The sequence below is a fragment of the Oreochromis aureus genome, linkage group 15, assembly GCF_013358895.1.
Source record: "Oreochromis aureus strain Israel breed Guangdong linkage group 15, ZZ_aureus, whole genome shotgun sequence".
Lineage (NCBI taxonomy): Eukaryota > Metazoa > Chordata > Actinopteri > Cichliformes > Cichlidae > Oreochromis > Oreochromis aureus.
This window is the reverse complement of record NC_052956.1, coordinates 10,405,365-10,423,525: the sequence shown is the minus strand read 5'-3', so window position 1 is coordinate 10,423,525 and position 18,161 is coordinate 10,405,365. Positions and strand designations below refer to the sequence as shown.

Genomic DNA, 18,161 nt, shown 5'->3' with positions numbered 1-18,161 from the left:
TTTAGTAAATTACATTCTACTTTTTATATACTTTTTATGTTTATTAACAAGCTGCAATACAACCATAAAGTTTATAGATGGATCTAGCTATCCAGTCTTATTATTCTTAGCCGATAACTTCCACGGCCAACTGCTACCCATCCTTGTCAGTTATTATGGTCGTTAAAATTCAAGCTAATGTTGAAATTAACAAACAACTATGGTGTTGTCCATCCTTTATATACAGTCTCTTGCAAAGATTTTGGGAAAGGTTAGCCTGCGTCTATCATAAGATAAAATATATCCATAAAAAGCAGCATAAACCCCTAGTAATTTCAAAGTTATATCATTTGATAGGAACACAAAAAAGTGGAGAATGTTTTGTACTTGGGGATTATGCATCTTCTACCTTCAGATAGAGCCAGTTTAGTTTTTCTCTGTTAACAATCTCAGGCCTCAGTCTCAGACTGGTCAGCGACCATCTGATAACCAGTATATAAACACTGCTTGCTAAAGCAAAGTGTGTATTTTGCGACCGGCTGCTGTAGGTCGCTGGCTAGCATGTAGTACATGGTGCTGCACTGAACGGTGCACCTTTTCCTTGGATGGTGAACATTCTCTGTTTCTCGTTTTCAAATTTCACCACAGCTTGATGAGTAAATGGCAAGCGTTTGCAAACAAGTTGCCTTCTTCCATACAAAATCTACAGGCGACTGTGGCAATCCTCTAGCAACCAAAGCAAACATAAGGAGGTTTTAGGTGTAGCATCCTTGTTGGGCTGATTTCACCACTTGCCATCCGGTCGCGGGAATATAATCCTTTTTACCTCTTGACCAGAGGTTGCCAGTGGTTTGCTGACCTGTCTCTAAGCCTCTGTGAATGGGGGCTTATTGGTAAGCCATCCTAACTTCTCCTGGCTTTAGCTTCATAGTTAGCATACCAGTATGAAGGGGAAACTGATCAGCAGCTAATTCCCAGGAAGACAGTGAATCAGTGTTTTCCAGAAACTTCAAAGATACTTCCTTTAACATCTCTTTGATGACATAGATAATGTCATCAGCGGCAACCAGTCTTTCCTTGTGCCACTGTGTGTGTGTGTGTGTGTGTTGGAATGAGTGTGTGAATGAGCATGTTGGGTAGCTGTGAAGAGTGCAGGCAAGGGTCAGTGTGTAGCGGATAGTCTGCCGTCTCATATTCCTTCACACACTCTCACACACACTGACGCGCCGAACTCTGCAGGTCTGCCTCACACTGAGCTGGTGAATTTGTGGCTTCTGCTTCTCGGGAAGTGGGAAAGGTTGATTGCAGGTCACAGCTTGACGTTTTCACACTAGAGTTAGTTTTAAGGTGTGTGTGTTTTTGCCAGCGTGTTAACCCTTTTATAGTAATTCTGAGAACCATGCATGCCCGCACTTAGCCTGTTTTGAAAGTGGTGAAGTAATTTATTTGTGAGCGATCTGACAGAGGAGAGTAAATTGTCTAGAGAGAGTGTGTCTGCAGGTTTATTATACAGAAGCCAGGATCTGCTCTGGTAAAGGGATGGTATTCATGGAATCCCCTGAGGGCTTTTATGATGTGTGTGTATGTGTGTGTGTGTACACAGGGGTTATAGGGTTGAGGGGGTTATGATGGGGGCTTAGGGGCAATTTAGGAAACAATGGTCGTCTCTTTTTTTCAAGCCCCCCTTTCTCTTCCTTGCAATCCCTGTACATGGTGTCACCCTTCTACTTTTTATCAAGAGCAGATCAGTTTAGTCCTACGTTTTTGCTCTTTCTCAGTGTTCCTGTCTCCTTCACTTTTCTCTTTTCTTTTTTTTCATCTGTTAGTCAGGAATGTTGGCACGACCGTCCAGCGTAGGAGGCGGACCACACATTCCTTGCAGCAGAAGTGCGGGGGGTAAAGGGGATGGAGAGAAGAGAGAAGGGGGGAAGGGGTGGGGGGGTGGGGGGTCTGGTTTACAAAACATATGCACACACACACCTCAAACAATCCCCCAAGAATCCTCTCAGAAGCCAGCTGCAGCCCTGTCAGACGTTACAATACACCACATTGTGAGAGCGTACGCATACCCACGAGGCAGACTTTTCCAAAAGACCCATCCTTTAAAAAAAAAAAAAAATATATATATCAAGCTCCTCAACTCTCAAAACATCTTTATTATCCAATACGCCTTATGATGGGTTTTACTAAATTCAAATCGCTCTGTCCTTTGAGAAATCAGCCAGTCAGCATGGGAATAGGCACAGTCGCAGCTCCCTTTTTAAAAAAATACACATCATTTATTGTCTGAAGGTTGATCGGGATCAGATCCAGGGAAGCACATCCCTGTCATTGCTTCTACACACCTGGTCTGATGAGGGTGAGGTGGGCGGGAGAATGACAAAGGCAAAGAGGAAGAACAAGTGGGGGCAGAGAAAGTAAAAGCTTGGCAGCAGAACTCAGCTCACGTTTGAGCCTTGTTATTTATGTGGTTTGAGCTGTCTGCCTGCGTGTGTTTATCGCAAGACCTTATACATATTTATGTGTCCACGTGGTAAAGTCTGTTTGTTTGGGAAAACCGTGTGAGACAGAGTAGATCTGGCTTTTTAGGCGTTGGTGCTTTGAATTAGTTTTATTTCACAGAACCACTATTGAGAAAAGTTAAATTAAAGGTCAAAAAAGGTTATTATTTTAAATGCATGCTAACTCTTTCACATTCACTAAGGTAAGATGTGATGCATTTTCGGTCCATTTTAACAGCAATTTAGTAATACGAAAACAATAAAAAAGAACAAGTAGAAATGAGATGGGCAAGACATTTGTAGACTTTAGATCTTCTGAGAAGGTAATGTGAGTCGTATGTTGTGGTCAGGTCTTTGATGTTCAGTATTTGGCTGATATGTAACCTGATATTGGATCTCCCGCTCTTCCCATTCGAAGAGTCATCTGTTTCTTCCTCCCTCGCTTCCTTTCTCTGCAGCGGCAAAAATGAGTCAGAGCAGGGGAAGCTGGGGTCTCTGCATCCATTGCTGTATATACTTACAAATTCACCATGGAGAGTTCTCCAATATACCCTATAGTCATAATATTTAAATGTTTGGTCACTCCTACTTCAGTTTGTAAAAACACAGACTCTTTGCGCTTGTGTGAAATATGTCCATAGCTGTTATAATGTTTTTCTAGGCGTCTATCCAATTCTTGTCAGATACATATATATATATATATATATTTTAATATCTTGGGAGCATTTCTTCAAATGTGTCCACTTTCACTTGGAATGAAGGTTGAACTCAATAGATTTTGGTTACAGCTCTCTGTGAGCTCACTAAACAATTAAAATATTTCACACTTAGTCAGATACTAAATTGGTGATAATTATCTTTGATTTAATCTTGTTAAATTCCCCCTGAGCCTTCATTAATTTTTATATATTATCCTTAGACATGGATGTCAACAGTACAATTACTAGGCAGGAGTTACAGATATACTGTACAGCTCACTTGTAAATAGAGTACTTTTACCTGTTGTCACCAAAAACACATCTTACACTCTTGCATAGAGTGAGGAGGTTAAAGCCTTCTGTTACTTGTATGTTTCTGATAGAAAGGAGAGAAAAGCTGGCTCGCAGACTGAAAATGAGGAGCCTGAACGAAGAGCCGTTGACTGGAGCAAGGCCAGCTGGCCGCAGCAGCCCCTAAGGCTAACAGCACCAATAGCCTTGAAATCCTAGCTTTGTTCAGCTAGTTATCACCAATACACACACACAGCTGTACTCGGCTGTGCCCCTTGCTGATTCAACACATTTCAAAGTGATATTCTCTTGCCTCCCACACAAGCCGTCTGGACGCATCCCGGGGGCTGAAGGGGTGGTCACCTTATCACCAGAGGTGGTCGAGATGGAGGAGGGGCTGAAACATATGTACACACATACATTCATGCATGCAAACATGCGCATATGCTCGCAGGCCTGTTGTCCAGACTGCTTGGACATCTGGCAGCATGTCTTGAGCAGGGTTTGAACATGCGTGGGCATATAAAGGGCTCTTTGTGCCTGCGAGGCTGCCTGGACTGCCAGCAGAGCACTCTGCCACAGTGGAAGTCCCAAGAAAAGCCCTAGTAAGGAAAGCGCTACCTCATGTCCATGTATGTATATTCACCTGCTGTTACAGCATTGTGATGTCATTCTGACATACATGCCAGGTGCGTGCGACTATAAGGGTTTCTTTGTGCACAAGTATGTGCAAGCATGCAAGTCTTGAATGTCATAAAATGTTTTTCTGCTGCTAGCAGTTTTATGTGATGTTTGTCTTGTTCTATGAAAACATAATGAGCTGATTTTGGGACAAATTTGCTCCCTTTTACTACAATTTCAGCAGTTGTTTATTCCCCCATTTAAAAACTGGTATCATTAAATGCAGTCGAGTGTTTTAACTCTTTATTGAAGCTCCTACATTTTATACTTGTTTGGTAACCTTGGAAGTTTCTGGATCTGATTCTAAAATCATTTTGTGGTGAGTTTTGCGTATTATTTTGTAATTTACAGTTTTATAGCCATTCAAAGTCAGCGTCTGCAAAATAGTAACATTTGAGGACTGTTGTATTCATTTTAATATAGATGACTATTTCAAATTTGTTTAAAAACCCTCTTGTTTAAAAACCCTCATGTAATGACCCAGGCACAACCTGGGTCATTAACATAGTTTTTTAGCACTTGCTGTCTGATGGTTTTGCTGCAGTTCATTTCAGGTTTCATTTCAAAGCAACATTTTCAGCTCTGCAGATAAAAATGCACCCGGGGCTATTAATGAGGAATTTGATTTCGTGCCATACTTGAGTCATAAGATTTAAAAGCACTGAAGCATGAAAATGAAAATCAGTAAAAAAATTACAGCTGTCAAAATATGCATGAAAAAAGGATATAAGTTAGTTAGGACTGATGAGACAAACTCATAAAGTGACTTAAAGGCAGATATTTGTATATGAATATGTAAACTCTATAGGCAAGGAACAAGATTTTTGGAAGCCTTCTGGTTCTTCTTATCTGTTTGTAGTCTGGGTTTTAATGACCAATCATTTTTAAGCAGGTTGTAGATTAGGATGGTAGACATAAGTGGAAATGAAATCTGGAAATCACTGGCTATCCTTTGAATACACTAAAGCCTTTTATTAGCTTTTTAAAATTAATCCGCATTCTTAAAGAGTGACACGGCATCTTGGCTTGGATATGGATTGGATACACCAAAAGCCCCCCCCCTAAAAATGTACTTTTAGAAATGCACCAGTAGTTTTCTATCTTTGAAAACTGGAAAATCCAAACCCCTCCTTAAAAAGCCAAGACACATGGCCTAAAAAGCCTTTGCCACTTTGAGTGAAGAGCTTCCAGAAAATGCTGGAGATGCCTCATCTGTCCAATTGTGGTTGGTCTCAAAACACTGGAAGGATGTGCGCTTTCTAGAATAACCATACTGTAATAACCACAAGCATAAGACTGTGATTAATGAAAAGTGCTGTATGACTCGTATGGGTTTTATTATTTGTGCAGAATCAGGTTGTAATCATAAAACAGGTCAGTCTCTACACTTCTTAGACTCTCTGTAGGCTTATTAATGAATAAACGGTTCTGAATTTTAATACATGGCAAAAAATATTATTGTGGTTATTGTCACTATTACACTCTTAAAAGATTACAAGCCATCTGATTTTAATAATTCCCTTAATCTGACTTAATCAGTTACAAAAAACTGCACTTGGTAGTTAGAAACTTATCTGTACATAAAGGGTGACTAATTTTGGCTGTTTTTTGAGGGAGGGGGTCAGTTTTTGTCAACCTGTAGAGGTTTGATTTCAAGGCCTGAAGCCAAAAATACAGGAAACCACAGCTCCATAAGATGTGGCTGCGTTTGTGGCTGTTCTGTGTAAAGTGGACTCTCCCATGAGGAACGCTCTGAGACTTTTACTGTCACGCTTCCACTTGTTCAGAGTTATTTCAACAGTTTACTGTCCACCTCGCCACTGCTGGCTTCGCGTATGTATAAACACCATCATGTTGTTACCATTGAACCTCAGAATGAGAACCAACCTCTGTTGACCTCAGCGTTCCTCCAGACCCCATACAGCGATTGCTGGGAAAACATAGAGAGTTTTTAAAAGCAAAGTCCACAATCATTTGAAGGGTTTTGTGTCCCGCTTGGCTCCTCCCCTCTAAACCGCATCAGACTCCGCCTCTCGCTGCAACCACTGTGGTTGGGGTTGGCTAATTAGAGGGTTGCCACGGGAACGGAATGGCAGCTTAGCCAACGGGTGTAATGACAGGGTGAGGGAGGAGGGCGGGGTCAGATTATAGGCCCAGGAGTATGCTGAGAGGAGCTCAAAAAAGAAGGGAGAAGTGGGGGAAAGAATGCCAAAGAGAATATGAATCATGAAATATGTGAGGCGATAATGGCGGGCGTGAAAATGAAACTGGGGGGTGAATAAAAAGATAGGTGGGAGCTAATGTGCAGGCGAGGAGTGAAACCAAGTTTTGCAGATGCTCGGGACAGAAAATGAACTAAAACTTCTGAGCATGAAGAAGAAGAGTGGGTGAATGACTAAGCATGTAACTTAGTGGTTTCCACATAGATGTTTGGTTACTCTGGCATGGGCTTGCATACTCTTTCTGACTGTGTGTGTGTGTGTGTGTGTGTGTGCACATCAGAAAAGGTGTCTCACAGCTTACATTGGAAAGACTCAGTCTGTGGTCGCCATGGCAGCCAACAGGAAACGGCGTGTGAGTTTTTATGCAGCTGAGCCCGGTCACCCTGACAGTTCTCTCTTTCCTCTTGTGTGGCCACTCCATTCTTCAAAAGACAAACATCCAGCTGGACCACGACTAAAAGTGGACAAAAGGAGCACAGAAACTTTAGGAGCTCGGTGTATTTCAGCCTCTCGGTTTTGGGACTTTTACCACATTTTGTGAAAGCCGCTCAACAATCTGAGCTGTGTCATCATATCAGCTTACGCTTGGCAAAGCTACCACTGCCTAAAACCACGGTGAAATGACTCCCAGTTTGCCTCACATTTGCACTGCAATTATAATGGTCCACTTTTGTCAAGCTTGTGTTGCTCCTGCTGAAGATTAAACCCCGAGTTAGTTGCGTCAGCCCCGTGTAACATGCCTTTTATAAAATCATATTGTGCAGCCCCGTTGGCATACATTTGGCATTCCACTCAAGTCAAAAATGACTCACTGCTGTTTCAAATAGAGGTGATTCACTCATTCCTCACTTCGGCAACAGGCTTACTGATATTGTTTTGAGCAGCTAATGCCGTTGCCAATACTTTCTTGACACATACTTTCAGTTGCACAGACCAGAAGCAGAGGAATACATCTCTGTGGTGTCTCAGCAGATGTTGGCCATCTTTCAGTTGCTAATGTGCAGCGCCTTGAGCACAGCTCCTCTTACTTTCTTTGGATAAATGTGTCAAACTGGAACCCATCATGTTTTCCAACTCGATTTTATATAAGTGGTGTTTGGAGACAGTGTGGCTTATATGAAGAAAAAAAAAGGTACTAACCAAAGAGTTTTTGAAAGCGAACAACAGTGCCAATGCTGCCACCCACTTAGTCAGTGTTTTGTGCAGTTTAGCTATAAAATGCATACAGATGCAGTCTGATTTTAAAAAGTTATGGTCTGTATGCTTTCTAGCAACTCTGCAAGGCTTTGAGCTAAAAGCGAGCATGCTTACTTTTTAGCAGGTATGGCAGAAGTTTACAATCACAGTTTGCTAATTACCATAAAATAACATGGGGTCACTCCCAGTTTAGAAATCTGTGAGAAAAAGATTATAATTTTCACTTGTTCCGTGTCTTTAGTATAATTTTTCCAAATGATTTTTATGGTCTCAATTTAGTTTTTCCTAGATTCAATGCTTCCACATGGTTTTCCACAAAGTGCAGTTTATCCTCATTGGAATTAGTTTTGAAGGTATTGAGCTCAAAAGTGACCACTCTTATTTTTTTTTCCAAAGGCTCCAGCTCTAGAAGTGAATTTCCCATTCATTTGCTCCACTGATATTTCAGAAAATTCTTATATTGTATTTTGCAGTAAAGTGATCGCCAATAATGTAACGTTAACTTGTCTTCTATTTTGGACATGTGACTATGCAGCCAAGTGCCTATGCAAGCCTCCAGTCACACAGGCCTGATTGCTAGCAGATTACTGTGGTTGCTCAAAGTTTGCATTAAAGATGTTGACTTGTCTGCAAACACTTCCCAACTACTTTTCAAGAGAAAGTGAAATAGTAAAACGTGCAGCACACAGCAGAAAGGGAGACTTTCAAATCAAAAGCTACACATTTTGATATATGTTGGGTACAGTGCTGAAACACAGCTTTTATTTTGAAGGTTAACATCCTCTGATTTCCGGTTTGCGTTGCGCTATGATCATGTACAGACCTTTTTTCCCGACTGCGATCATTGCTCAGGTGGTTTCTCGACCTGATGTTTGCAGGTTTAAAGATTCCCATGGTAACAGTGCCTTTGATGTTGCTGTTTCAGTTTAGCTTTATGTGTCGAGTTTTTGTCAGCGATCGCATATGAAACATCTTTTTGTTAAAACAAAACTGACATTATATAGTCGTGTGGTTTCAATAGGAGTACATACCATTTTTTTTTAGCTTGAAGTAAGTCTACTTTGGATGGTTACAACATAATGGCTCATTATTAAAATCCCTAAAGAGATAAATAAATCATAAATCAATGCACTGGACAAATTAAAAATTTTATTTAACATGGTCTGGGTTTCTTTTTATCCCTGTTGTTTTTTTTTTTTTACCTTCCTTTCCTGTTTTTTTCTGTAGGTATCAGTATTACCTGCAGGTAAAGAAGGAGGTGTTGGATGGACGTCTACAGTGCTCTGTAGAGCAGGGGATCAGGCTTGCTGGCCTGGCAGTACAAGGTAAGACTACACGAACAAGTCTCCCAATGAGAGACAGACAGCGCAAGAGAGTGAGAGTGAGCACAAACTCACACTTTCTCAGGTCATCTTGACTTCACTACCTTATATGGCTGCATACCACAGGGAGAACCCAGTCCACTTGAGTTCCTATGGTATCAGTCCTAACACATGCACATACACACACACACACCCACCCTCGCTCCATCCTTTCAGTTCCTGGGTGCTGTCTGTGTCCCAGGGGAATGTAAACAGACAGCTTGCTTATCAGCTGCTCCAAGGTTAGCTGTAGCAGCATCAGGAAGGCTCTTATCTGTCGGGAGGTGAGGATCCTGTGCTAGACCTCCTTTTGCCCGGCAAACAACAGAATGCTTTTTAGGTACTTAGTACAAGCAATATCAGGAGGACTGTACATGTTATAGAGATTGTGCAGGTGGTATTGTTTCTGTTATGTAGATATTTGTTTTTGTTATCTTTAATAGTATTGCACAGTACACAAGTTCACATATATTTCCATCAAATAAAACAAGAAACACTCAGGGACACTTTAGGACTCAATGGACATGTCCACGGCCTGAAGAGCACATTTGCCGCAGGTAGCTTCATGTGATTGTCCCTGGGTAACCATGACAACAGCATGACAAAGCATCTACATGTATGAAATCTGCATTGCTTTGACCATTGTGGATGCAGTTGAGTTGAGATGACAGTTGAGTTAAAACAGACTTTTTTCTAATGTTAAGCATTTGCTTTTCTAATCTTGAGGGGTAATTTCACAAAGAGAGCTAGCAGAATATAATAGGTATTTGTACAAATGAAATTGCCTTAGTTTTAACTGGAAAAACTGTATTTATCCCGACGTTTTGTCCTATTGGGTTAACACCTTCGTAACATAAATTTATTTTATTTTTAAATCAGTAGTTTTTTTCTTATTAGGGAAACTGTATAGATCGAAGAGAAAGGCCGACAGGATGTATGGCCAAACCACGATGCATGTCCAATTCAGGGTCGTGGTTGTGCTGGAGCTTATCCCAACTGTCATGGGGTGCGAGGCTGGGTACGCACTAGACGGGTTGCCAGTCTCTGACAAATATTTGTGCTCAAATTTATACCGGTGGCCAATTAATAATCTCCAGTTAACCAAACGTGTTTGTTTAGATGATGGGAGGAAACCAGGATACCTATTGAGAACCCACGCAAGATGGGTTGCAGGGTGAACACAGTGAGTCCATATTGGACTGTACCGATTCCTTTTTTCTACTGTACTTGACCACTCAGAGCTTACAATTGGCACACTCTGATTAATGCATCAGTTCAGTATCTTGCCCAAGGATACTGAGCCAGTGCTAGGGATCAAACCACCATCCTCCCTATTAGTAGATGACCTGTTCTCCTCCCTCTGTTGCAAGTTCCCAGCTGACCTGCGAACCCAGAACCTTTTCGCTGTGAGGTGGCGCTAACCCTTGCACCATCTTACCACCTCAACTGAATGATATCAAACACAATAACAAACTCACAGTCAGTTTATAGTGTAAAGGCTGCTCACTACAGTGTACAAATGAAATTCATTGTTTTTGTGTAAATAAATGTGAACATCTGTGTTTGTAATTTTTAGCTGACTTTGGAGACTTCACTCAATTCCTGTCTCAGGACTTCCTTAGGGAGTACGTGCTTTTCCCAGTGGTGAGTCCTCGAGCCTTTACCATTCAAATTCTAGCACTGTGTGTGTGAGTGTGTGTGTGTGTGTGTGTGTGTGTGTGTGTGTGTGAGAGAGAGAGAGAGAGAGGGAGAGAAAGTCTGTGTTTGTGTGTTTTTCTGTGTATGTGCTGCCTGAAGGCACACATTCCTGTGACATCTGCGTACCTCCTCCCTCTGCATACCTGACTCACAGGCAAAAAGCAAAAAGAATAAAGAAGAATTTGAGTTGGAGGATGGGATGGAATTAATATGAACTGATTACCAAATAGAAACAAAATATTAAATTATGGAGCATTATTTTATTTTTTTTTTTAAACATTGCCAACAACATGATGTTCTGTGGGAAAGCACAGCTTCCTTCTGCATTGCTCTTATTTGCTGCACAATGTTTTGCTGTCTTTATTTTCTCTCAGAACTGGCGTAATGGAGAAGAGGTGCTAGAAGAGTGGACCCAGAAAGTTGCTGAGGAGCACAAGAGTCACTGGTACTCTTAGCTACTTTGTATACTGTATGCACATATATGCATGTGTCACCAAGACAAAGTAAAATAGAGACAATGAGATTCTTGGTACCATTCTGTGTTTTCCAGTCGAATGCAGGCCGCTGAAGCAGAACTGCTGTACATCAAGGAGGTGGAAAAACTGGATGGCTTTGGCCAGGAGAGCTTTCCAGCTAAGGTAGATAAATTACATCACCCTCAGCCTCTTAATCAGAATCTTTGATTGAGAGATTTTACATGCATTCTTGTGTAATACTTTCTTCCACAGGACAACTATACCAATGACATATTCATCGGCGTGTCTTTCATTGGAGTGTTTGTTAAACACAGAAATGGCAGATCCATCATGCTCCACAAGTAAGTTTCTCCTTTCAAAAAAGAAAGAAAGAATTGTCATAGTTTTCTGTACTGATGAGGAACCGTTGTTCCTTTTTTTAAACATTTGTTTGCATCTGTGTGTTATAAAGGTGGAAGGACATTGGTACCATTGCACACAACAAGTCAGCCATCACAGTGGAGATAACGAGCAGAGACGACACCATCGTTTTTCACATGGTGAGTGTTGTGTCTGCAGACACAGAGGTTTATAGTGGGAGGTTAAACACGCAGGAAAAGTATGCGTCCACAAAATACCTGCAGAGTGACAAACGAACTGGGGAGAGTTGATTCTTGACTTCACAGAAATACCCCTTTTCTGTTCACCTTAAACTTTTGGTGTTATTATTTATTTTTTTCTCTGTTTGTGTCTGCAGGAGGATATGGAAATGGCCAAGTACATCGCCCGCCTTTTCACAGCCAGACACAAATTCTACAAACAGAACAAGATCTGTGCAGAGTGAGTTTCAAGGCCACACAGAGAGGCCCGCTGAAGGCCATTAAAACACTAAGATATCAATTGTCTGTCATTTATTTTTTTAATGGGTATTTCAACAACCTGTTGAAGGTTATACAAAAAACCCCACAAAAAAAAAAAACGTATGCTATAAAAGACTGTGTAGCATTCACTGACCTTATAGACCTGGTTGCATTTAATAAAATACTAATTTGTTCACATAATGTGTCTGTTTCTTTTAGGCCCACTCACTCACCTGCACCAATGAGGAGGAGACCAACCTGGACTCATCGCCTGTCTCTGGTATGCTGAGAAGCATTTGTATGTTTTGAAGTGATTTGATATAGCTATTGAATATTGCCTCTGGTCAATATGAAAGAGACGAGAATGGAGGACAAAGGGAGAACACAGAAACGTCCACAATTAGCAACCTGACCCCGCTGTCCCACTCAGGGAAGCTCTTAATCGTCCAGAATACAAACATACAGACTAATAGTGCCTTCCACTCCAAAAATTTAACTCTTTACCCCCTGAAAGCCTATTAGGAGTAACTCTGAGATGCTTCTGTCATATTCAGGTCCAGAGCAAAATGAATGGGTTTGCATCAGAGGTTTATGAGGGTGGTCTATGCCTATGCAGCTACCCTCGAAACTGTTGCAGTGTCAAAGCCCATCAATTAAGGGTACTAGAGTTAAAGGGGAAAAAAAGAGAACACTGTGACACCGTCAGAACAAATACTCCATTATATTCATAAAAGTAGAGAAAAATGTGTACATTTCCACAATAAGTTGCCGCCAGTACTAGAAAGTATTCTACACAGTAGCAAAACCACTTAGAAACATACTATATATAAGTGAAAAGGCTGTATATGAAATATCACACGAAAGAAGCATGTAATCCACAAATCCACAAATCCACAAAACAAAAAACAGCTTAACAGTAGTTTCTAATTGCAGCCTTCTGGGGTTTCTGTATGTAGTGCATGAATCCAATGTGAAATGATACCTCTTCTTAGAAGAGGCGGCGATCGAAACATTGTTGCTATAAAGGGAATAATACTGGATTCGTGCACTACAAACAGAAAGCCCTAAAGGCTCAAATGAAGAACTACTGTTAAGTTGTTAGCACATGTCTGCTACCTTTGGCATGGTTTTCTATGCAGATGTTTTTCATCATGCAATTAGAGCTCTGCTTTCTGATTGTTGTTGGAATTTCACACTGATTTTTATTGTGATTGTTGTTTGTCTTAAATTGTGCTGATGGCGGTTTATTGCTGAAACACGCATCTTTTTGCCCTTTAATAAATATAAAGAAGCATTTTTTTGAGAGTTCTGGCGTTCTCCTTCTTTCCTATAAGCTCTTAATTGTGCCATGGAGCCTTGGTTTTAGCATGCGTTGGTGGTGTGGTGGGTGTTGTTGGAAAGTTAGAAAGGGTGTTGCTTGCTCTGATTTCCGGTGCGACAGCGAAGGCAGTGATTTCTGCGTCTCCCTCCCTGCTGGCCAGACAATGGTGAGGCTAAATGTGGCACAATAGATGTTCAGTCAGACCACTGGAGTGCTCAGAGTACCGCAAACCTTGTCCAATGACAGATCGGCAGCACTAGCTTCAATCTGGCTTGGTCACAGTCAGCCATTGTGTTTGATGTGTTAAGACAGAAAAGTAAAGTGATGGTTTCATGTGTGATGTAAAGAAACTGAAATATCACTTTGAGGATCAGGAGATCTTCCAATGTCACACTTTTTAACCGTTTTACAATTTCTTCATTTAGCCACGGCCACAATCCTGTAACTTCCAGTCAGTGCATTCCCAGTTTGGAGACCATTATCAGGACACACAGAGCTCTCAAGGTAGGTGTTACTGTTTTAGAGTGGCTTTTCTCCCCCTGCTTTAACCACAGTGTGATTTAAGATTTTTGCCTCCCTGACAATAACTCAAAACAACAGTCCTCCTAATTGTGTCTTTCCCATCAGGCGTGTGACTCACAGCCCATTCGCATTTTAACAGTCTCCCAGCCAATTAGAGCCCAACGTTTGGGGTGCAGAGCGGTGACCTCATTTATGCTTCACTCTTTCATTGACGCGTTCACACACTCAGCCTGCCTTATAATCCGAAGAGCTTCACTCATGTCAGCTTGACAATAAAAAGCGAGCGAGTGGAAAAACATTCTGGGTGTGCTACTGCGTGTGGGCGTGAGATCGGTCTCGAGTGTGACCTCAGGCATCATACTCCGATTGTGCGGACAGAGGTTATGCTTGTCTTCCTTCTCCTTGTGAACATGGGATAGTTTCACACGGGAGAGCGCTCTGCTCAGCGGGAAGGAATAACATGACATATTTTTCTGTGGTGGTTGGTGCAGCTGTGAAACCAACAAAACAGCAGTGATCATTTTTGCCACCTTCGGGATGCCACAAAGGGTGTTTATTTCAGCTTGTTTATAACAGCTTAGACAGTTAAACTGCAAGACTGGAAAACCCCCAGTACCACCTTCACCATACCACTGGCAAGATTACAGGAACATTTGGCCTCCCTTCATTTTTTTTTCTTTAAATTTTTTGTATGTTCCCTTTTGATTTTCTTTCTTTTAAGCTCCAACACTGTTCACTGTGCAAACCGTGTGTTCTTTTAAGTTTTTATATGAAATACTGAGGTACCAAGTATGTGAACAGTCATAGAGCTTCAAAGATCAATAAAATCTTTGTTTGATTAAGTTTAGTTTTAGTGCGCAAATTGCTTAAAGATGTTTGCAGCTCAGATTTTCTTGTGATCCTCTTTAAACACTTTTGTTTGTGCTTCCATGCTTCCTTTGCTGTGCAGACAGTATCTTCCATGATGACCCGTACTACAAGTCAGAGAGCAGCCTAGATCGCTGTACAGTGGACTTTACCTACCGAAACGGTAACGTGCCAAACGGAAGCATGTACAGCAGCCCCAGCCTGAGCTCCCTCAATCGTTCCCAGAATTTTGTCCCACCCTCGCCCATGTCCTCCAACCTCAGCATCCCTGGCAGTGAGCTCATGCGGCCTGACTACATCCCCAGCCACCGTCACAGTGCCATCATCGCACCATCCTATCGGCCCACGCCTGAGTACGATGCTGTCATGCGGCAGAAGCGGTGCATGCTCCCTGCTCACCATGACCTTCACAGCCAGTCGCTACGCAGTCTGAATATCAGCAACGCCTGTGCCTACCGGCAGCCTGAGCCTCTAGTGTACAGCCAGCCAGAGATGCGAGAGAGGGGCCCTTATCATGGTGTGGCACCCAGCCCTGCTCCGTATACACCACAGGTAAGGGTTAGGATGCTCTGAGATTATTATTTAATTAAGTTTATTTAGCTTCCTAGTTCAATGCATCAGTTTGTGACTGTTCATCTTGCAGATCACATATAGTAAGCCGGTGTCCCATGGCCCTCATCAGGGAGGACCAGCCAACAGCCAGGGTCCGTGCCATTCACCCCAAGTTAATGAAAGTGGAGGCAGCAGCAGCGGTGGAGGTGGAGGAAGCTCCATCTCTCATACAGTCAGCACACCCGAGCTGGCAAATACCAAACAACAGGGGAACAACATGGGAAACTATGCAGCTACAGCCAACATGCTGAGGAACCACATGTCACGGCCTCCTCCACCTTACCCTTCCAGCTCCTTTCGCCCGGCCACCAGCACGCCAGACCTAGCGAGCCATCGGCATCGCATTGGCGGCAGCAGTCCAGAACTGGTTACCCGCATGGTGCAGCTGTCAGTCAAAACCTTCCAGCCTGACAGCTCAGCTGTGGTGCACCAGTCCCTGCAGGAGGTCAGTGAACCATTAACTGCAGCTGCTAAGCACCGGTCCACGCTGGGCAAGAGACACAGCATGGAGGTTATAAGCAGCATGAGAGGAGCGATGGAAGGCCTTGTGATGAAAGGAATGAATGCTCCTCTTCATCGGCGGAATACTCTGAGAGAACATGTGATGCCATCTCAGCCTCAGTCCATTCCCCAGCCCCAGCCTCAAAACTCTCAGTCACAACCTCAGCCGCAACCTCAACCTCAGCCTCCACCTCAGCAGCCAAAAGAGTTGCCCATGAAGCCTGCCAAGAATGCACCTGAGGCAGTGACTTATCAGCACCAAAAGACTCTTTCTAATGCCACCATGCTCATACACAGCAGTGAAAGTGAAGAAGAGGAAGAGGAAGAAGAGGAGAGGCCTGAACTGGACGTTCAAATTCCAGGTCTCAACGAGGACATTAGCATCAGTGCACAACTCCAGGCTGCTCTGGCCAAACTTCCCAATAAACCCCCTCCAGAATACCCGGGCCCTCCTAGACCTGCAAGCAATGCTCAAGCTCGCACCCACACCCACAATCACAACAACACCCACCACACCAACCATAATCAAGGACCACAGGGCAACCAGGGACCAGTGGACCCAAGCCAAGGCCATGGCTGCGCCCTAAAGACTGGACAGAGCCAGGGTGTTAGTGGGCCTGGGGTTGGTGGTGGAGGTGGTGGTGGTGGTGGGACACTGACCCGGGGGGATCAGAGTGTTGTGAATGGAGCAGTTTTAGGTCCATCCATTTCAGAACCGGACTTGACCAGTGTGAAGGAGAGGGTGAGGAAGGAGCCGGTCAAAGAGAGGCCAGTATCAGAGATGTTTTCCTTGGAAGACAGCATAGTGGAGAGGGAAATCGCTCAAAGGGTAAGATACTCACTCATTGTACATCTTCACAGCCGTTCCCTCAAATTTTAGAACTAAAACATTTTTACATTTTAACACAATGTAACAAATTTTTTACCTAATGCAATGTAATGCATTTGTTACTTAATATTACAATATAACACATTTACTCAATAATACAATGTAACTCATTATTTTACGTAATAATACAATTTAACACATTTTTACTTAATAATACAATGCAAGACATTTTCTGTTTAATAATACATTTTTTAAACTTAAAATTTAACATCATATGTTGCATTGTATTATTATCTATGTTTATAACATTCACAATTTTTTTTCGATTACCTTTCCATATGGAATAAAAATTTTTAGCATGAAATTATTAAATAAAACATCAATGCCTGACACCTCTGAAGCCAATGTACTGGTATAGTTTTAAATATTACAGTCTGTTGTCTGCTCACTAGCTTCAAAGCTCCTGATTAGCAGTAATCTGGGGTTCAGCACCTGAAAGGGCAGCACTGGACTCTGAATTCCCCGAGGCAGCTAAAAGCCTTACTAAGCCTTCCGATTATTCTTTGAATTTGGTGTTTTTGTGTCGGTGGGCTTTCTGTTAATATGCAAACATCTGACCCAGCACCAGTCCAGTCATAAATAATTGTCTCCTAGAGATAAACCCGTCTGTCTGTGATTGCAGGTGTGTGTGATTTTAGCCAATAAAACTTAAAGAATGTTTTCTTCTTACTGCTGTCCAAAGCTGTTAGAGCCCTTTTATGCCAGCTGCTTTATCTTATGCATAGAGGATACCCCCTTATGACCCCCAAGCTGTTGTTTTGACTGCCCCATGGGGGATCAAGGAGGTGGAAAGGGGAAGGGCGGCACTGTCCTGGAGGTTTAATAGCATCAGAGATTAGGAGAGGTAATCCTTCGAGGAAGGAGACGGTGCAATGTGGGTCAGTGTTTGGGAGCGAGAAAGAGAGTCAGGATGACAGAGAGTGTGTTGTAATCAAACAGAAGCTGAAGAGGTAGGTGGGAATAAACAAAGATGAAACAATTAATAACATGTAAGAAGGACAAATGAGGATGAAGACAACCAGATGGATAAGAACTCTTTCTTAATAGGCTTTGTGTAGTGGGCTTCCTGTTTCTCACCTTTGGACTTATTACAAGGGGATTGGTACGGGCAGTTTATGCACATGCACGTGAAATTCTCCCCACCCACTACAGCTCATGCACATCTGCGTGAACACTGTACTCGTGCAATGGCAGGTCAGTCAGTCTTGCAAACCTGCTGGTGCCTGTAAGCATGACAACAGGATTTTTCTCTCTCTTGAAGACGCTGGAGAGACAGAAGATGTCTGTGGACTCCATGAAGAGGCCGCTGATGATGGCCGCACTCAACGGGCTCTACGTCGCCCGAATGCCTGTCCCCGAGAGTCCAGGGGAGGAAGGCGCCAAGGCGGCTACTGATGAAAGGGTAGGATGTTTGCTTTTTGTACAACATATACATTATTATGGTTAAAGTTTAAGGGTTTCATGACTGTAACCTTGTATTATTCTGTATATTTTGTAACATATAGT

General features: G+C 42.5%; 1 protein-coding gene across 2 annotated transcripts in view; it reads left to right on the top strand.

The window, feature by feature from the left end:
* LOC116310716 (tyrosine-protein phosphatase non-receptor type 14) overlaps positions 1-18,161 on the top strand; it is a 42,651-nt gene that overhangs the window by 17,845 nt on the left and 6,645 nt on the right. For both annotated transcript variants that reach the window (XM_031727594.2, XM_039598763.1), the window contains exons 4-15: positions 8,797-8,894; positions 10,507-10,574; positions 11,003-11,073; positions 11,179-11,266; positions 11,357-11,445; positions 11,556-11,643; positions 11,841-11,923; positions 12,163-12,223; positions 13,690-13,768; positions 14,736-15,205; positions 15,297-16,595; positions 17,917-18,057. In XM_031727594.2, the coding sequence (XP_031583454.1) occupies positions 8,797-8,894; positions 10,507-10,574; positions 11,003-11,073; positions 11,179-11,266; positions 11,357-11,445; positions 11,556-11,643; positions 11,841-11,923; positions 12,163-12,223; positions 13,690-13,768; positions 14,736-15,205; positions 15,297-16,595; positions 17,917-18,057 (2,635 nt within the window). The remainder of the gene's footprint in view (positions 1-8,796; positions 8,895-10,506; positions 10,575-11,002; positions 11,074-11,178; positions 11,267-11,356; positions 11,446-11,555; positions 11,644-11,840; positions 11,924-12,162; positions 12,224-13,689; positions 13,769-14,735; positions 15,206-15,296; positions 16,596-17,916; positions 18,058-18,161) is intronic.